The sequence below is a fragment of the Taeniopygia guttata genome, chromosome 4 (assembly GCF_048771995.1).
Source record: "Taeniopygia guttata chromosome 4, bTaeGut7.mat, whole genome shotgun sequence".
NCBI lineage: Eukaryota > Metazoa > Chordata > Aves > Passeriformes > Estrildidae > Taeniopygia > Taeniopygia guttata.
The window spans coordinates 23,094,215-23,115,392 of record NC_133028.1 but is presented as its reverse complement, the minus strand read 5'-3'; the positions used below and the strand labels follow the sequence as shown (position 1 = coordinate 23,115,392).

General features: G+C 43.4%; 1 protein-coding gene across 3 annotated transcripts in view; it reads left to right on the top strand.

The window, feature by feature from the left end:
* Window positions 1–358: 358 nt before the first annotated feature.
* Window positions 359–21,178, top strand: part of RBM47 (RNA binding motif protein 47) — a 76,508-nt gene continuing 55,688 nt past the window's right edge. For 2 of the 3 annotated variants that reach the window (XM_030270965.4, XM_002187738.5), the window contains exon 1: window positions 1,444–1,940. In XM_030270965.4, coding sequence (XP_030126825.1) covers window positions 1,912–1,940 — 29 coding nt within the window. In that variant the 5' untranslated portion in view covers window positions 1,444–1,911. Of the gene's footprint in view, window positions 492–639; window positions 775–1,443; window positions 1,941–21,178 lie in introns of those variants that run through there. The other variant, XM_072928102.1, reaches the window with a different exon arrangement.

The following is a 21,178-nucleotide window of genomic DNA, read 5'->3' as shown; positions in this document are numbered from 1 at the left end:
CATGATACTAATCAGTTGCACAAATGACCTACATGGAGAAACAAATAGATGAATAATATCTCCAGGTCACCACTAGTGGTAAATATTTCTCTGTTAAATATTTGCATGTACATGATGGAATATTGCTTGTTTGTTTTGGGATTTTGTTTGGTTGGTTGGGTTTTGCTCTCCAGAAAAAAAAAATCAACAAAATAAAACAAAAACAACAACTAAAAAAACCAAAACAAAAACAAAAACCAACACCAAAAACTCCTGCATTTGAACAAAAGTGATTGAAGAGAGAAGCAAAACTTTTTTTTTTTTCTGTTTCATGACAATGCTAGCAGGAATTACTACTTAAAAAAAAAAAAAATCTGCTGGTGTGTGCTTCCTGTTCCAGTTTGTTTAGTCACAAGTCTGAATTAGATCTCTCTGCTGGTTGGTTTCATTTACTATAAACAGGTCTTGTGCTTTGTTTCAATACATCAAAGCCCATAGCCAGGCACAGACAGGTAACGTAAAAGGGGGGTAAGAAAGTTTAGTGTCTCATTGTTTCTTTAATCGTTCCAGACAACGGTCAGGGGGATCACACGGAGTTTGAAAGAAGGCTTGTTGGTTTTTTGTCTTTATAAACTGGTTTCTCTTTTGTTCCTTTTCTAGAAACCACATGTAACTTTAGGTCAGAAAAGTGTAAAATGTGGCATTTCTTAAACCAGCGTTACCGCTGCCTTGGGGTAACTCGATCAGGTGCAGGCTCCTCTCCCTGCTGTGCTGATGCCTGCTGCCGTCCTTCAGGTGAGTACCAGAGGTTTATTTTCTTTGCAAATATCCATCCACCTGAAGGAGGCAGATGGCTGAGAAGGGTACTTTCTCATGATTGACACTGCAAAAAAAAAACAAAAAACCAAAAAAAAACAAAAAAAAAAAACAGAACAAAACAAAAAAAAAACAAAACAAAACCAAAAAAATCCCACTGTTTTAGCCCTTTATAGATAAATGCGAATCACTCCCTCCCACAGTATTTTTAGTAAAGCTGCTCTAAAAGTTTGCTTCCTTTCAGCCCTTGCATCTCTCCAGGTTTTCTTATCTTTTTTTTTTTTTTTTTTAGGTATGGGTTTTTGGGGTTTTTTTGTATGTTGTTTTTTTTTGGTGATTATTGTTGTTTTGGTTTGGTTTTGTTTCTGGATTTGTTTTTGGAGTTTGGGTTGGGTTTTTTGTTTGTTTGTTGGAGGGGGTTGCTGTTGGTGTTTTTTGGGGTTTTTGTTTGTTTGGTTTGGTTTTTTTTTAATCTGCCCGCTTAAAACAACAGGAATGCTGGCTGGCCCTCAGCCAGCCAGAACTCGGCAAGCAGGGTAAAATTTCAGTTCTGATTTACGGGAAGGTGTTGGGAGTAAAAATCTGGTTTGGTGAGTTTAAGGCAGGGAGTAGTCTGGAGACAACCTTGCTACTGTGAGTGTGGAGAGAAAGAGAGGAGGGGGGGGAGGAGGATAATAAAAACCACCCAGGCTGGAGATTAGAGACCAATTTTTCCCCTGTCCGAGTTTCAGTGCGTGTTGCTGAGCTCCTGCAGCCCTATCGAGTTTGCAGGCAGAAAGCCGGGTCTGGTCTGGGGGTGCAAGAGCAGCGCGGTGCCGGCAAAGAGCTCAGCGCCCCGCTCAGCGCCCTGGAATGTGCGGCTTAAGGCAGGGGCGAGCAGGGGCTTTGGCTTAGCTGGTACTAATTGCAAGTTTTAGAGCTCAAAAACTCTGTTGAAAAAAAAAAAAAAAAAAAAAAAAAAAGAGCAAAGAAGCGAAGAGCCAAGAGAGGGGGTTAAGATTGGGAGAGCTGTTGCTCCAAGCAGCAGTGCAAGGAGTTGCTCAACTCTCACTTAGCAGCGCGGTAGGAAGGACAATGCATTAAGGTCGCTACCCCAAAACGTTGCCGTTGCTGTGAATGGTGCTGGGCGCTGAGGTGGGCTCCAGGTAGGTACCTTCGCTTTTCGGTTTGCTCTGCACTTCCTCCACCCTTAGCTGTGGACTGGGTTGTACTTACTCTTCTGTGATTGGGTTGACAATGTAAGCGACCAGAAGTTCACTCAGAAAATACATTTTAAAGTATGTTTACGGGGGAAAAGCAAATTGAGAGAACTGCAGAGGTTTTCGGTGGAGTTTTGGTGGCTCTTTCCAACTGACAGATTTCTAGTGATTCTGAAGAAAGATGAGAGGCAGAGGCAGGTACTAAAAAAGGGCAGATTGAGAAGTGATTTGCAGATCTGAGAGTTTTAATTTAAAATATGTGTTTCTCCATGTCAAAGAAAAAGCACAGCGTAACTTGGCTAATGTTTTTGGAGTCAATTTCGGAAGTAGTGTTTCGTTTCATGGCTGTTTTTTCTTTTTGAACACTTAAAATGCTGTAGTTTGTACAGATCACAGAGCCGTGGCACAAGTGACAGGGAAGTGACAAGGGGCTCTGAGTCTGCTGTCTGCCAACCTGTTATAAACATTAGCATAAGAATGGAATCTTATCTGTGAAGTTTCTGAAGACCATTTAGAATATGTGTATCCATCGGGAGGTCAGGCATCATCTTCACGCTGAGATATGCGTGATTAGATGAGAAATACTAGGGTTCATGTAAAAAGAAGCAGCAGGTTTTAAAAAAAATTTAGAGGTAAGGCTACACAGCTCATTTCTTCTCAGGAACTTAAAATAAAACTTTGAGTTAAAGCCAATCTATTATAATGGTTAAAGATGGGCTCGGACCTTACAGGTCGCAAAATGCCTACTAAATTTTATCGGCTCAACTGGGCTGACCTGGCAGAAGGCAGGAGCATCAGACGGGGCTGAAACGAGCCGCCTGAGGCTAACGCAAGCTGAGTATCGGTGCCCCGATGCGTCTCTCAGACGGTGCAAAGGATAATTTGGACAAGCCTGCCATTACTCTCCACCAGTCCGGCCCCATGGTGCGAGCGGGGAGCCGCGCGTTCCGCAGGGCGGCGGGGCCGGCCCAGGAGCGCTGCCAGCGCACGGGCAGCGCTGCGCGCCCGCGGCCGCCGAGCCCTGGGGCCAGAGGTCGGCGCGGTGTTAAGCGGAGCCTGGTATACAGCTGGAAAGCTGGAAGGCAGCATGCACTCTCAGAGAGGAGCTGGAGATAACGCCAGGAATGGGCCGCTGCTCGGTGTCCGGCGGGCTCGAAGCTAAAGCTAACAGACTGCTGTCTGCGAGATAAACGAAGAGACAAACACTCCTTTTGCACATTCGTTCTCTCTCTCGCCACTCCCCTGCATATTCCTGTCCTGTGAGAGGTTGTTCTCCTGGCTTGTCTCAAAGCTGTGCATCCTGCCGAGAGCTGAGGGCAGCTGTTCCCACCTCACCTCGTAGCCCGGGGAGAACCCAGCACCCTCTTCTGTTTTTTGGCCCCGTCTGAGACACACACTCCGGGCCCTAAGTGTTGTTAGGGAAATATTTGGAGGTTTTGAACTGGCATGTAAATAGGGTTGCTAATAATTTCTGAGCGTCCCTGCTGCAGCTGAGGATGCAAAATCTTTGTTTGAGGTTTTAGAAAATAAAATAATGTGCTGCTTTCAATACAACAGTTTTTTAAAAGTTGACAATATTGTAATAAAAATATTTAATATAGGCAGTGGAGATGGCAAAGCCTTCAGGGAATACTGTTTCTGTGTCAGTTTGGTCTGAACCCTTGATCATGCGTGGCCCTCACCTGGCTGGCTTCAGCAAAGCTATCCCTGGCACTGGGGTCTGCTTTTGCAGCTTCCCACATTTTGGAGTCTTAGCCTCCTCCACATGGCAGAACCCCCTCACTTTGCTACCACTCTGTGAGATGCTACACCCTCTTCTGTGAAAGCTGTGAGGGCATCTGAGCGCTAGAGAAGACCAGAGTTACCCTGGAATTGTGTGAGAGCGCCTGTTGGGTTACCATAGGAGCTCACAGCACTGCTGGGTGACTAACTTCAGCAGAGGTGACACCACATTTATGGGCGAAACAGAAAGGTAATCTTGGCTTTTTCATTCCTGAACCAATATTGCTGTGATTTACTAAGAAATTTAGTAGGGGCAAGTATGTGCTCTTTCTGAAGAAACATGGCCAGATCTTGTTCCTGTTAAAAAAAAATAAATCGATGATGAACATAAAGATGAACATAAAGATCAGGTTTGCTTTGTAACAAGGAAGTAGATCTAACAGATGAACTGTAAAGAGACCATCTCCATGCCTGTATATGGCTGTATGTAGTTGCCTCTTTTGTCATGAAGCTGAAATCTCCAAATTACTGATGACTTAAACCAACAAATCCTTCCTTATATTGTAGTCACTTTAAAATTTGTTTCATAAGGGGATTTTTAGGTGCAATTTTCAAGTTTGTAAAATGGATCCCATGAACAGGATATTTCTGTCTGCTCCCTTAGCAGAGGGAAGGACTCTGACCTTTATCTTTCCAGTATGAGGTCTAAAATAATATTTCTTTCTCCTCTAGTAATTTTTTTTTCAATAAAATGCTTCTGGGTACACCTAGCTTTTGCCAAGATCAGGAACATCTCAGTAGCCTCACTGAGACAATACAAGCTTTGTATAGCTATGGCTCGTAGGGCTTTGGTGACACAGTAAACTCAACAGAGAACAGCAACTTTTTAGTAACTGCAGAGCTGACTACCTGATACTTGAGGGCATTTTTGTCCTTTCCAGGCTTTCATTTGCCCTGATCCCAAGTCAGATTTTATTTGAATAGAAGAAAGAGGTTTCTGATATTTTTAAAGTGTATTTTACTAAATATGCTTAGAGTCTGGATGTTATCTTTTGCTTAGGAAGGTCATAAAGCTGAGACTGAGTCAGCACAGATGGGCTTATATGCCATGAGATGGAAAGAAGCTACAAAGGCATGAGGATCCTCAACCAATAATAATGCAACAACAGTAACTTTCATGTATTTGCAAAGGGGGAACAGCTTAACCAGTCACTAACAACTGAGAGGCTTTCTATTTGAGGATGAATATGTGAGAGCCATTGGAAGGTTTACTCTGGAAAAGCAACACCCCACGTGATGTAGCGCAGAGTTTGCATTCGTGTTTTGGCCTTTTGAGTACACAATGGATGGGCTGGAGCTGTGCCTTAGAAATAAACTGAGATACTGCTTCTGCCTTTTTGTCTTTTACCAGAGAAACTTAGCTCCACCACAAGTCAGGGTGTAGGCTCAGTTTCAGCAAGTTGGGTTCCCAGTAACATTCAAGATGTCGTTTATGATTGCTGTGTCACAGACCTGGGATTCCTGACCTGGGTGTTTCTGCTGTGTGGATCTGCTCATACAGGTGGAGCAGAAGGGCTATCACTGCCATGTGGGGTTTAGGCACCAAATAGCTGGTGAGAGGCAAGAGATGGGATGGATGCAGGTAGAGCACAAGGAAATGCTGACGGGTCAGCTGGCTACAAAGTGAGAACAGCATGCCAGAAGACTGGCTGCCCTTGGACTATCTCAGCAGCAAGGGAGAGATTTTAGAAGGAACTTAGGGGAGGTGAGCAAAGTTCCTCTGCAACTGTGACCAGGGAGGCGGTCCCAGTGAGGAATTATGAAGGAAAACAGAAGGGCATCTGATGAGAAGCATAAAGTTAGTGTTCATAAGCTGCAAAAGACACCTGGTTGTGCTATTCAGCTCTGCCTGCCTAGGCAAGTATTGTGTGTAAGGATAACTTTTATTTTATTTATTAGAAGATGGAAAGAGGATCAACAGGAGCACAGAAAATGAGTGGCATATTCAAAGCTATGAAAATGACTCTCAAAGTAATATTTGGAAGATAAAACAGTGGATCAAGATTTTAGTTCAACCATGGATCAAATTATGAAAGAGCAAAAAGGAATGTTGCCATTAATGAGCTAATGTGAGGGTGAGACTCCAGGGAAGTATTTAAGTTTTGAGGGCAGATAGAATAGCCAATGTCTTTGACATGCATGCAGAAAGCATCAACAGGTCTTAGCTGTAGCTTGAAAGAAAGGCTGCCCAAATAAAAATTGTGCCCTGCCTGCAAACAGGGCAATAATGGTCACTGTGGAAAGGAGAGAAAAGAGACTTTGGGCATTGCTTGAGAGGGGACAATATTAGAGGCTCTGCTTTATCCACATACAGCTGGAAGTGATGGCTGGGCTTTCAGAAGACAGTCTTTCAACCTTTCTAGCAGAAGAGAAAAGACTGAGGGCTGTTGGTTGGGCTAGATATTATAGGGAAGAAAATAAAAGAAAATTTAAAAGTAGGGAGAATTTTGCAATTTAACTTGGTAGCCCTTGGTAAGGGCTAAAAGCAAAAAAGAAGTCACAAGGGTTGATGGAACAGAAATTGCAAAAAGGCTGAATGGTGGACATAATGGAGGAGGCTAATGGATGGTGTTGAATTGGATTACTTGTAGCTTAGTGCAGGAAAAACTCAGCAGTAGATAGCCTCTGGATAGTGCATGCCAAATAAACAGTCTTTTTTAATGAGGAAAATAAAAGGATCGGGCAGAAGAGGAGCAGAATTGGTTAAATGGGCATAGCATGACAAAGAGGGTGATATGGGTGATCAGCATAAATCAACAACAATAAGACAAGAAAAATGGAGAATCAAAACCCAAGGAGGAAGGTGATGGACCTGGGTGAAGGGGAGGCATTTACATGGCTGGGAAAAGAAGGGAAGGGAGAAAATGAGAAATGAGCAATCCTTGAAAAATGGAGGAGGAGTGGGAGGAGCAGGAAGGAGACAGGGGAGGAAAAGGTCAGCTCACTGAGTCTGTTTCCCAATTGGGATCAGAAAAGCTGAGACAGAGGTGCTTCATTAGGGTTTGAAAGCTGTGCTCAAGATTTCCGGACTTGTAAGGGTGATTTTATGAAGAGACTGTGGCTAACAGGTCTTTAAAGCTGGAAGTTGTGCTGGGGGGACAAACAGAGGATATGAGGTGTGAGCAGCATGCAGGGTGCAACTGTGGGAGCTCTTATGGCTGAGGAGGGAAGAAGAGCCAGAGCAGGGAAAAAAGCATGAAAGGCAAGGAGGGAAGAGTCAAACACGATCATGCACGCAGGAACATGTCCTCTAGATGTTTTTGCAACAAAAGAGCACGTTCAACTCACCTCAATTAAATATTAACATTATTACCATGACTTAAGGCCATGTTTCTGGTAGTAAAATTTCTGTCGACTGTATGCTGAAATTTCACCAGGGTTCATACACTACTATCCACATCCTAATGTGAATGTTAGTCCTCAAAGGAAGCATTTTGCTATCATTAGCATTTTCATTAAAGGTAGCACTAATATGGTGGTACCTGAAGCTGACAGGAGCATAGTCACAGGTAAGGCTGCAAGCAGACCTAGGCTTAACTGGTGAGTGTATTCAAACTTTTGGGACTGCATTATAGTCTGGCTCTTGAAGATGGATTCTGCCTTTGGCTTCTTGGCCTCATGAAGGTGGCAAGAAAAGACACAACTTATCTGACTTACTGAGTAAACTTTCTATGAACGTGAAGGTGCCTCTGGCTGGGTCAAGGAGATCTGAATGTGCTTGCTGTTGCTGCCATTTGTGGTGTCTTAGTCAATGTTTACAAAGTAAATGGGATGAGTAGATGCTACTGACAAAGTTGTCTGCTCACCCTGAGCACCAGGCCAAGGGTGGCTGCAGATATACCCAGAAGTGTTGCACAACCCCAGGGCCCAGAAGCAAGCTTCAACCTGGGCAGGGCAGGGCTCAAACGGGCCACAGTTGTCCTGCACAGAAGGAAAAAAGTTATTTTCATAGGGGATAATTGTATTGAGCAACAATAAACCAAAAGGCTTTTACGTGCTTCTTCCACATACTGAAGTCCCAAGCCTCAGCTTACCAGTATGAGTCACAGGTCAGACTGTATGTGTGCAGAATAAACCTTCCTAAGCACCAGAGGGGTGGCAAGAGGTATCTGGGATGTCAGCACAGTACCCTGCCTCCTGTGGTGTGTTATCAGGGGGAACAGGGTCTGAGACAGGCAAGAACTCCTGAACAGCTTTGTCTGTGCTGCTCTGCTCCTCTCTGCCTTGCCAACTGGGTGCCCTCCCTGATGTTTTAAGGTCTGTTCTCTGACCTGGTGTTCGTAGGTCCTTGCTGGAGATGGTGAGATGTCTTCCCATGGTCACTCTTTATTTCTCTTGGAAAGCTCTGGTTGTCTGCAAGCTTACAATTTTGGTAAGCAGCAAGACAAACTGGCAAACAATTTTAGTTTTTGTTGTTTGCTAACCTTATGAGTCTAAGTAAGAAAATTCCTGTGCAAATTCCTGCACAAATTCCTGGCCATTCCCATGGCCACCTGCCTCAGGGAAAGTTTATCAGGTACACTGTCTGGTTGATATACAGGGCACTGTATAAAACCTACAGCTCTGAGGAATGTGGAATGAACTGCCAGAAGCCCTGAGTAAATACAGCAAGTATTGCTAAACCAAAGACACTGGTGGTCTTGTCTGTTGGCTTTTGCATCAGAATGAGAAAAGCCCAGGGCAAGCATTTTGCTTACAGAAGAGTTTCAGGGCTTTCCCCCCCTCCTCTATCTGGAACATTATCTGGAGTTTCAACAGTGGCTTTTTGGTTCCTGTCATCTCCCAAACAGAGATGTGGTGGTTTGCCATTGGGAAGAGAGGCACCTTTAAAAAACATGAAGGATTTGAGAGGTGTTACCAGTGAATCCTGCTGGTCCCTGGGCTGTGGGGTTGCTGAGAGCAGGTTGTGGTGCCCATTCCATTGGCCTTTACCAAGAAGACTGAATCCTAGTCAGATCCTAGCGTTTCCATCTGTAGATCACTGAGGTTTTGGGTTGTTGTTTCTTTGTTTTAAAGGAAAATATATTATTTGTATTTGTACATATGTATAAACAGCATGTGCACTAGACATATCAAATCAGTCTCAGTGCTGGATTTTCAATTCCTAAAGCACTTAGTCAGTTACCATCTTTATCTCTGTTTCAGGGAGAGGATCTTATGGGATCATTTTACCCACTGTGTCATTTTTTTTCTCTCCTCCTGTATGCCAGAAATACTCTCGAGGTGTGCCACAAAAGATGAGCTGTTAAAGAATATACTACATATATAAAAAAGGTGAAGCATGAAACATCTCTGCCTCTGTATTTTCCAACAGATACAGCAGAGTTTTTTTCCTAAATAAATAAGTTGTATAAAAAATACAGGCTATCAAAAGGAAATTTAAGCAAAATTGTTGACAGTGAGGTCTATTTACCCATGGGCAGCATAAGAAACTTAATTTTATGGAAAATGCCATGTATCTATAAGCCTAGAAGGTTAAGTTCTCAATAAAGCTATGTTCTGGTAATAGTGAAAATCAGTTAAAGACCTCAACTCTCAGTGCATGCTGCCAGTACACAAGACATGGACTGAACAAGGGGTTTGTAAGCTGGGGTGTAAGTTTATAGTATCTTTGGATACACCTTCATGTTTTTTATACATTTTTTTGTTGTACTCCAAAGCAATAAAGGATCCTGCTGCAGTTTGGGAGCCATAATTGTGTTACCACAGGGTGGATACAAGGTTATCTGTACTCTAGGAATACCCACAAATGGGTTGAACAAACCCTTTGCAGAGCTGAGGCTGGTGCAAAGAGGATTAGATAAGCTTGCTAGTTGTTGTTGCTGCTACACAAGTTTCTTTTGGAGTTCTGTGTTTAAAGCTGGCTCACTGCTTTCCCATCTTCAGAGGTTCACCTTTGCCTCCTGGCACTGGCACCAGTTTTCTGGGTCTCCATTCTCTCTGCATGCTCTGTCTGTGTCAGTCAGTGAGTCTGGCACTGTGGCCAGGGATCCTGGCACAGGATTTGTGCTCTGAACTGGCTTGTGTGTGCCCTGGCCCTCCACAGACCACTGCTCTGCATCCTTGCAAACACCAGACAGCTGGATGTAGAGATGTTGGAACCATGGAGAAGCAAAAAGGATGAACCCCCTTCTGGCCAACATCAGGAGCTTTGAATGGCAGGCAAGGTGGATGAACCAGGCTTTCCTTTTCACTGCTTTTCTACATTGTTTGAATGTGGTTTCAACCAAGACACAGAAAGGGCTTAGCTTCTGCCTGAGTTCTGATGAGGGGACACTGCTTTTCTGTCTTCTAAATCAAGCACTGTGACATGAACAGTGTGAGATTAACATAATTTTGTTCATCCTTCTGTAGATCCAAACCACTTATATCACATTTCCTCTTCATCTAATCTTATCTGTTTTGTGTTGCAATCCTTGCTGTGCTTCCCTATTTGCAAACCAAAGCACAATCTTTCTGAAAAAAATCTGAAAGCTGCTGCCATTTTGAAACGTGGCCTTTTTCAAACAAAGAACATCAGGTGGTAGTTGACACATTGGTTCATTAATCCTTACCTGGAAAGTAACCGATGCCAAAATCATTGCATTCTTAAAGCTCCTGCAAATGTCAATCACTATTAAATAAAGGTTTCTTTTGAGTTCACACGTACTATTGTATGCATATGTGCAACAGGGTGTAGAATGAGCCAGGCAAGAATCAAAAAGTATACGAATGACTGGTTTTGCAGGAAAAGCACCAGTATAAAACTTAGGACAGTTCATGTCCCTGCCTTGCCATAGAAAATAACACGCATGAGTTAACAATGGTACAGTCCAGTGGTTTTTGTGGTTACTGGTCTCCTCTGGTATAGCTGAACACCCTATCGGGTTGTGAAGTCTGCAATGGCCAGTCTGTGGGGAACTTCAGCAAATCTCAGGGATTTTTCTGTGTTTGGCTTATGCCTCCATTTTGATAGGGTTGGGTTGTTGTGCTGTGCAAGTCCTGGGGAAGGATGAGGGAAGGTACCAGTCACAGCTAGGCACCTAATCTGAACCTCTGGCAGCCTCAGCTCCCCTTCCTTTTGTCCCACAGCCCTGGGGTGAAGGGGACTCCATGAAGCACTGCAGTGGCACAGCCTGTCAAGGGATGGGAAGGGGGCACCACCAGCATTTCATGATCCAGCTGTGTCCCCATGAAGTGAAAGCAAGGTCTTGCTGACAGCAGTGAGCAGCACCTGCTGTGAAACTCCAGGGACAGGGGAGAGCTGGGAGTCCCCAGGATGCTGGTGGAACAAGTCCCAGGCTTCTGATTCAGATCCCTGGTTTTAGAAAAGCTGTTTGGAATTGACTGATAAAGTGCCTGTGGCTTTAGTGTTGATAAATAGATATAACTGTTGTAGCCTACTCCAGAAAAAAGTGTCCACAGAATATAACCTACAGAGACCTGGGACTTTAACTGCTCCAAGTACATGACATTTAGCATCCAAAAGTTTCCATTGTACAAGCAGATGTAAAAGGAAGAAGAAACAGCAACTCTGGTTAATAAGGGTGTCCTGAATTTTCTATTAGGAGACCATTTTTATTTGCTCATAATTTTGCAAAGCTTTGCATTGCACGGCAAGATGCCTGAGGCCTGTGAGTTGTTCTGCGTTTACCTGTATAGAGGCCCAAGAGTCACTTAGCCTAAAAGTGTTTGGCAATTTCTGAAAATCAAAGCTAGAAAATTTGCGCTTTTTTTTTCAAACTTTTGCAACCTCTTTGTAAGGTTTCCTAAGTACTTGACCTCAAGCAGGGAAGTGATTCTTGTGGGGGGGGTCAAAGCAGGATATGAACCCTTGAAAACTGAGTTTTCATGTGTTTTTCCATGGAAACTTCAACTTCTAACTTCCAAGTCCCCAGACCCACTGTTGACGCTGCCTATGCTCTGAGAAAACTTGAGTCAAAGTTCTAGCATGAACCTGCTGGGCTCTCTGCCCTGTGTTCAAGAGCAGTCTGTAGGGCATCTAAAGATAAAGAAAGCAAAGAAACAGGTACTGGGCCATGGGGCTCCTGAAGAACAGGTTGAACCTAGTGGGAAGGGAAGAGGGAGAAGAAAGACAAGGAGGCAGGAGAGAGAAGATCAATGTCTGCCTTGAAATGCTGATGCAGAGTCAGAAGGCTGATGGAAAAGGGGATTTGATAACTCAGAAATGACTGAGAAGAGGTGGCAGGGAGACAGCACATTTGGGAGCAAGGTCTGACATGGGGGCTGCACTCAGAGCCAGCCAGGCAGGGGTTCTCAGGGCTAGAGACAATGACAGAAGGAAGGAAATGTGGGAGTTTGAGGCACTGCTATTGGACAAGGGCAGGAGCAGAAGAAATGGCAAGTCATCCAAGGAGACTGGATGCAACCCAAGCCAGAGCACTTTGGGATGTGAATTCTAGGGTATTCACCACTCCAACTTTCCCTCAAGAAGCAGTAAGGAGTCCCCCACTCATTCCCCTTCCCTCTTTCTCTGCTGCTGCCCTGCCTTTGTCACTTACTGTTCCTTTGTGAAACAGAAGTCCAAGCAGTAAATATCATGTGCTACCCCTCTGGTGACACACACATCAGTAGGATGCCTCATGATGGAATTTGGGGTTGGGTTTCAGTTTGCACAAAAAAATATACAGGGAAGCTTAGGAAACCATGTGTAGATATATCCTACTCATAAAAATATGAAGTGCCAGATTTATAGTCTGCACAATCCTAGTTTGCCTTCTGTTATATATATTATTATAGCATGATTGTGGCTTTTTAACATGTTCACTGGTGATGAGGTTTTTTTGAAGGAGCCTTGCCATATGCCATCCATAGAAATGAGGGTGGACAATGAACTTTAAATATTTAATTTTTTTTTCTCCTGCCATTTGGGATGTAAGTGGTTCATGATCTTGAATTCCTGTGCTCTGAAGAGAGATTTATTACTCTTTGGCTTTTTAGTGGTGCTCATTACTATAATATAATACTTACAAACAGTAATGAGATAATCTGCATAACAACCATTTGATATTTATTTACTAAAAATAGGGACAGAGGATATAAATTAAGTTTGCCATAGTTTTGATTATACAGTTTAGGATGCCAGGGCCAGGTACAGGTGAACTTGCTTAGCTAAAGGTCATCTTCACTGAACAGTGTACTTAAGGGTAAACAAGCTTAGCTATAGGCTTATGTCAAGCTAAGAGGTTGTTTTGGGTGATCACAAACACACATACAAATAAGTTGATATGTTATTTCCATGTTTTCAAAATTGTGCAATCGCTTTTTTTTTTTTTTTTTACTTAGAGTGGAATTTCGTTTAGAAAATATCACCAAATTTAATTATAGAAATGGGGTAAAGAATTCAAAAATTCAGTGTATGCCTCGAGGCAAAACAAATTGTTCTCTTTTCTAGTTTTATTTGCACTTCAGCTACTAGTATAAGTCAGTCACACTGCTCACCTCACGACTCTACTTTCCAGAAAACTTAGTTTTTGCTTAAGATCCACATTTTCAAGATGCATTTCCCAAACAGTTCGCTTGCAGCTCTAAGTGCTCATTGCTCCCACAAGCAAATTGCAGTCCAGAAAATGTTCCCATCTGGGAACAAGGAACATGCCACTGGTCACCATCTGTAAAATCTTGGTTTAAATGACTTGGCCAGTGATACACAAGATCCATGTGCAGACCAAAGGCAGAAAGCTGTAATCAAGAGTCTCTTTATTTGCCTTAGCTGTGAGGTCCCCTTTCCTGCAGTGCATCAGGTGCTGTCACCTCCGTTGCCCCTGGCAGAACGGTGGGGACAGCAGCCACTGTTGTTGTCTGAGCTCCTCTGCAGGAGCAAGGCCACCCTCTCCGCTGTGTGTCTGCCATGAGGGTCCAGAGCAGTGTGAGATCAAATTTGCAGCAACCACATTCCAAATATGAGGTGCTCCAGGGGAGAAGCTCGTTGCACCACTCACCCCCCGTGCACACATCTGCAAGATCCACCCAGACCCAGGCTGGCCCCTTCACTTGGTGAAACATGGGAGTGAGGGCAGTGGTACCTGGCACTTGTCAGGTTGGAGGGTACCCAAGGAAAGCCCTGCAATGCTTTTGTCCCTCCTGGGCAGTAGAGCTGTGTTGGGGTACACCAGAAATAAGTGGCTGGCTGGGGTGGGGAGATGCTAGTCCCCTGCCACTGTATAGTCAGGGATCTGTGGGGCCAGGAGGAGAACTCACAAGTAGAGGCATCCCCATCACCAGTGGCTGGTTAGGTATTGGGCTGGGAAGGGGAGATCCTGGGTTGTCATTTCTGTGCCGTGGCCCCTTTCTGTGCTTTATCCCCATCCCTGCATGTTCATGGGCTAAGAGAGGGAGGAGCAAACCCTCCCTCATGGGTGGGAGTCACTCCCAGTCTGAATTGTGCTGAATTAGGAGCTGGTTTGAGGATGCAGTGGTCCCACATGCATCCCCGCTGGTCAGCTGGAGATCTGATAAGCCTGGCCAAGCAGCACGGGTGACCAAAACCTTGCAGGGCAAGCCTCTTTCACTGACAGCATTACAACTTAAAAAACAGATGAAAACATAAATGAGCCTGGTGTCCTCTGCATGGTAAGAAAAGATAGGGGGGTAAAGAAGGAAGACACATAGTGAGAAGTGTGCTGAGGACTAGGAGATTACTTATGCTAAGTGTACTAGGGTTAGACATTTCTTTGCTTAGGGAATATGTTTAGCATGGCTCTGGCCACCACAGTGCACCTCTTCTAGAGATCTGTTTATTAAAGTGGCCTGTAAAAAGGCAGAAGTCAAATTCACCCTGTGCTGTTGAGGTGTTTTACTCTCCTTTTCCTGGTGGATGACAGTTACAAGTGATAGTTGCCCAAAGTTAAGCTGGTTTTGGGTGAGGAACAGGAGATTGATCAGAGACTGAGATGATGGGACTGTGAACTCAGGGTTGCCCACCACACAAGGCTGTGTTTCTCCTTTGCGCTTTGCCTTCAGGCAGCCTAGGGCTGAGGCACAGCTGTACAATGGGGCTGCTTTCCCTCCTGTCCCAAGCAACTGTGATTCAAGAAAGGTGCAGGATCAAAGCCTGAATGCATTACATTTCCTAGCCAGTGCATACTGGCAAAGATTTAGTTCTTTTTAAAGCAGAAATGGACAACTGAGATACACTTGTTGCACTGGATGCCACAGATAGCAGAGGGAAGGCATCCCCTGGTCAACCAGCTTGGAATCCAGGGTCAGAAATGAAGCACATCGAGCAATCTCCTTCATTCATAGCAAATGGCTGAAGATAAGGATGAAAACTTCTGTCCTGATTGGGCTGATTATGCTACAGCCTTCATTGAGCAAACCTGAGGCGGAAACTAATGGGTGAATGATTGACCAAGAGAGAAAAGGGCCTCCCAAAAAAATAGAAGAGTATGCACCTCAAATAGGGGACAAAGCAATTATAGTCTTCTCTTAATCCATGGTGGTAGCAGTGCTTTCCCTTTCATGCTCCTGTGCTCATCTGCACTTTCTCTGTTCTGTGAGGCCACAGGCTCTGAGGAGGACCTGCAATACCTGATGATTGCTTTGTAACACAATAGTAACATTTGAAAAGATGCAGGACTGACATCATTTAATGTCTGTCCATTTCTCTGTTCATTTAATAGAGCAATCATAGAGAATGCAAACCACCACCCTCTTTTCATCTTCAAAGCTTTTTTACCAGGTCTGTAGGCTGGCCCAGCTTTGTTGGCCAGATCATATTAAGTTCCTTCTTCTCTGTGTGCTTCACCTCTGCTTTCTCACACTGGCAATACTAGGAGCTGTACCTGACCCCCATACTAGGAAACATTCTTCATCTACTGGCCAGATTTCACCTGTCTAGGCAGCATGTGAAGTGTGCTGATACAACAAACAGGGAAAACACAGTCTGAGTTTTGTGTAAGCCAAGGCAGCTTGTGACAGTGACCATCAAACAGGCCACAGCCACCTGGGCAGTCTAAGACCAGTAAGGAGAGCCTGTGTCTACACAGGTTATGCCCACTTACTTGAAACTGGTGAAAAACAGCATGTGGCTTTCTGGCTTTCAAAGCTGAATTGATGTCAAACCCCCTGGAGATAACATGCATTATTACTGTAGTACTTGAGTGAGGCAAGTTGGTTTTTTTTTCTTTATATTCCCTCTCTATTCAGACTTTGATTTAATATTCCTTCTCTCCCTCTGTTTTGGTTACTTTGTGTCTTAGAGCTTAGAGATTTCCTGCACATATATTGAAAGTTTTTAATGAAGAATTTCAGCAACACTCAGAGTTACCAGTAAAAGCTCTCTGCAGATTTTGACAGAAGGAGTTATATGAAATTACTTCTAATCTCTTTATCCTTGTCACACCACTCTGCTATGCAGTAATACACCGAAGAATTTCCAGAAAGCAAAGGTTGGCAACTTACAATACCTACTCACTTGGTTGAAAAAATAATTAATAAAGGAATTGAGATGTGAATTCAATCTGCTGCTTTGTGAGCTGAAGGACAAAGGAGGGAAAAACTGGGGAAAGAAGACTGGAAAACAGTAAATGTTTTCCCAGTTTAATTTTAAAATTTTTTTTCTAATAAAAACTTGAGGCCAAGCAAGCTACTTCCCTCAAAAGTTTATATCATGTTCTGAAAGTTTAAAAAATGAAGTGTTTTGGTTGACTTTATCATGGCAGCTATCAATGGCACGTGGTTAATCCCTGTGGCAAAGCAGAGTGTAGTGGCAAAGCTGCAAAACAAGTAACAGTATGTCCTTGAGTGCACCAGTTCTGTGCCTGACAGGTTTTCATTTTTCACCCCGTTGCATAACACTGGCACGCACATCCGACACGCAGCGTATGAAACTGTCTGAGTAGGGCTTGGTCCTGCTTCCATTCAAGTCAAGGCCAGTACTCCTCCAGTTCTCAACAGAGGCAAGGTCATGGCATGTGCTGGGGCTGACAGCGGCCCATGGGGAAGCCAGGCAGCAATATTTTGGAATAAGTCAACTATCTCCTACTCTAGTCCAATCTTACCTACACTTGTGTAAGGACTCAGCATTTGAAATCCCATGACAACTAATGACTTTCATCGCTTGTTTTCTCAGATTTATCTCCTTGAAAATAAAAACAATCAAAAGGGGGGGAAAACTCCCAGATATTATTTCCTCCTGAAATACACACGTACAGAAAACAACATATTGATTTTCTCCTAGTCTGTGTTTGTCAATCTTAGCCAAGCATTGTGTGTAGGTGTAATGTGATTTAAAAAATAAGATGAAATGTGGGTGGGACTGAAAATGCAGTTGCTATTATTCATCTGTTTATGCCGTCATACACGTGTGATCAGGCTGTGATCTTCTGCAGCAACCTAGGAACCTATGAACTGCTTGAATCCACTTCTGTAAAAGAGCCAGGAGATTTGTTATTTAGTACTTCAACTAGATCACCAAGATCTGTTTATACTACATTTGTACTTCATACATACAGCCAGCCTCAGCCCACACGTGTGGTGAAACATCAGCATAGAAATCCATACCCATACTTTTCCCCCTTACAATATGCAAGCTCATCAGAATTCTAGCTAGGACAAAAATATGTGTAAACAGCTTACATACTTACCAAAAGTGAAGATTTTTTAAAAATAAAACTATCTGTAAGTTTGAGTTGAGTTTGCAAAACAGACTGATCTGTATAAAAATTAAAATTCCAAGGAAATATTTCCAATTTTCAATTGTGAGCACCTCATGTGGAAATTGAAGGAACCTCTAAAGTGCTGGGGAAAAAATTAAACTGAAATTGATTTTTTTATTTAGTTGAGAAAAGCAAGTAAAAAGAATTTTTCTTATTGCTGTTTCTGGGGTCAACTTGTGATATTAAAAAAAAAAAAAGGTTGTTTCTACACCTTTGGTTTTGCTACACCTCCTCAGAAGGAGTAAAAATGTGGCACTGGCACTTGATTGTCAAGTCATCCTCAGCTGGGTAGAGTAGGGAGTTTTTTTCGTGGGAGTCCAGTCCTGAATGCTCCTTCAACTCTGTGGAAACTTACCTGTGACGTATGCAGACCATCCAAAAATCCTAGGTACAGATCCCTTATCACGTTTTTGCAGGCTCGACCACATTCCTGCTTCCACAGAGAGCAGTTCTTCTAGCTGCAGGCAGTACAAACTTGCAGTGCTAATTATTTGATCATCCGCCTCAGTATTTCCAGATGTAAAAGATTTCTTTATTTTACTTGTTAAATAAGGAGTTTGGTTTTCTATCTCTGTTCCCCATTAGCTACATCTTTGCTAGTAAATCAAAGGCACCCAGAACAGCTGTCTGGCACAGGGGCTGGCTGCCTCCAGAGGAGGATGCTGTGTCGCCTGCCAAAACCAAACGACTGCACCCACGCTGTGTGTAAGGTACGACCCAGAGCTCACCCTAACCCTCGGTCTGTGCCTGTGAGAGTGATGATCTGCCCTCTTGTTTGGTATTTAAATGATATGGGTCTAAAGTGTGTCAGCTGTTCTGGAAGTTAAAAGGTGCAATTGGTTTCCATTCCAGCACCTAGTAATGCTCACTAACGAGGTTTGACTTCGCTTACTTCTGTAGAGGTAGTTCTTACATCTTTCCCTTCCTCATTGGCACTGATCAGCTCAACAGCTCTTTCAGAGGCTCCAAAATCAGATGTATACTTATTATGTCCCCAAGCAAAGTATTTGCATTCAAATAAAAGTATAATTAGTGCTAGCAGCTTTAGCAGGTGTTCTAGAATGAGGCTGGTAGGGGAAAATGAAGCCATCAAGATAAAAACCTGGGATCCATGGGATGTCTGCCCAGGAAGGAGTGAAACAAAATGACAGGTAGCAGCAGATGCTGATGGAGAGGGCTGCTGGCTGCTGCTGAACTGAACAGTTTCACTGGGAATAAAGTCAAGAATTTCTAAGCAAGCATAAGACATGAGTCTATTTGCAGAGGGGGAGAAGAAGGAATCTAGAGGCTCTAATGGCCTGGGTTTTGTGGTTTTTGGTGGGTTTTTCTTTGTAGGGAGGAAACATTTGTGCAATACAAATATGCTATGGATCCAAGTTCTATTTTCCCATGCCTATTCTTACTGGGGAAGCAATTGCTTGCAGTTCCCTACTGGAAGAAGAAAATAGTTGACTTCTGATTGCTATGAAAATGTAAAAGAAGCTGATTCTTTTTAACTGAGACCCCTCCTGGAAGGACAGGGTAGAAAGTCTTTGAGAGGCACTGACTTCCCAGCTGGACAGTACAACAGTGAGACCCATCCAGTTTCTCAGTGTAGTAGAAGACAATCTTTCTGATCAAAGTGTGGAGTTGTGTTGTGCTTAGCCAGCTTCTGAGGCTATTTGTATATACCTGTTTAGTCAATGAGCTATAGTAGTAAACCTATAGAATAATAGAAAATACCTACAAGTACAGGAGATCAAGACCAATTTTTACTAAAGCTGGTTTTGCCATCTGTATGTAGAATAAATATATTTCGCTGTTACATCACAATATTGAATTCAAGGAAGCACTTTTTCTGATGGGATATACTTGTCATCTGAGACTTTTGTTTCACCTGTTAATTTTGTTATCCACTCCATTCACCCACACACAGTAGGGTAGCATTTTTAAGAATTAACAGCAGCAACTTTGTTTTCTCAGTTATGTCTAGTTTAACTGACATATAATCTTCTTAGCTCTTATACCCTCACAAACAGGGGTTTGTTTGGCTAAAAACTTTTAATTAGCCCAATCACATGGAGCAGGTATTTAACAACCCCAAGGCAAACTAATTTCAGACATCAGAAGTGTCTCACCACCAGATTGGGAGAGCTAATTCTAGGAGCCTTTTGCTGCAGGCTGCAGAACTTGAATAACAGGGTTGGTGAGTGGCTGGCACCCAGTTTTTCTACATAAGCAGGCAGCATTCTTTAATGGCAATTTGCTGGCTCCAACAGCATTTCACGATCTTTCACTAACCCCTTGTCTCTGCTCTCCCTCCAAAGCAGCCCCTCAGTTTGTGCTTGCACAAGTCAAGCCAGCTCTGAAGAAAGGCAAGGATCTTCTCATGGGATCATTAAGACCTGTGAAGACCTGGCAGGTTACAGGAACAAATAAACACTTAAATAGACTGACTGAGCATAGAACCTGCTGAACTTTTGATCTTAGTAATTTGAATCCAGGAGACTGGCTTGAGCAGTGTACGGGTCCTAACCCAGGAAGCACAGGGTCACTGCTGCGGGGCAGGCCAGGCTGGGGGAGAATGCTGATGCCAATGGGACCTGTGCTCCTGTGGCATGTGTAATCAGGGAGCAAAGAAGTGGCTATCACAAAGCAGAAGAATTGATACTTGTGAAAAAGCAAGAATAAATGCTTGCATAATATGCTAAACATGCAATTACTAACTTGAGACTAGCTCTGCCACAGAACCAGGGCCCTGGCTTTGCAAAGCCACCCATGAGGTCATCCATAAGTGATTCTCAGGTCCAAGCTGTTTCTCCAGCAATCTCTCTCAGAGGGATCCTGGGGAGCTATGTGAGGTATTTAAGAGTGCTCCTCCAACAGGTACCTGGGGAAAGCAGAGCAATATTGTGATGGGTTGGGAATGGGGGGAAAGACCATGAGTGGTGACTCACAGGGGTATCACTGCATTGCACTTTTACAGCAGTATTATCTTCCTCTGCTGTGTCTGCTGCCACTGTGGTGTTTTGGAAACACCTGTGTCAGTAGAAATGATGCTGATCAAGTCACCCCCATTGAGTGTGCTGCCATGGAGTTATTTCTGGTCTATACTATCATCTTAAATTTGCTTTGGAAAATCACTAGTCATAGTAAATCATAAGTAAGTAAATAAGTGAGAAAAAATATCAGCATCTTCTATTTAAAGTTGTAGAGCTATAAGCCTTCTCTATCTACCACTTTCAGCCCTGTGTTTGCAATATCATGAGAGCTTTCCTAGGCATTATCTTTAATTGATTGTCAATTAGCCTGAGGTATTGATACCTGATTTATCCCACCATTCTGCACATATTCATTTCTGGCACCAGCTGCTCTTCTTCAGGATGCTGTTACTTACTCTCAGGGCTGGGTGGCCCTGCCTCAGCAGGGGAGAAGATGCTTGGAAGGTCTGCATAGTGAGTAGGGCAGGATATGCTTTTGGGTTGCTTCACAGATCTGTGAGGAATATGACTGGCCAAGCTGATTTTTACAGATGTGGTTATGATGAGCTGCCCCTGCTGTAAATAATTAAAAATGCCCCCCTGCCCCAGTATGGGAGGTAAACCAGGGAGCCATCTGGTGCACATGTAAACACGGGGTATCCAGTTTAAACATATTTGCTTGTGTTATAGCTGGACATAAAATCAATTTTTAAAGCAAATGCTTCTGATGAATGGATGTAAAATCAATTGAAGGTATGTCACCTGAACAAGATCTGCTTGATCA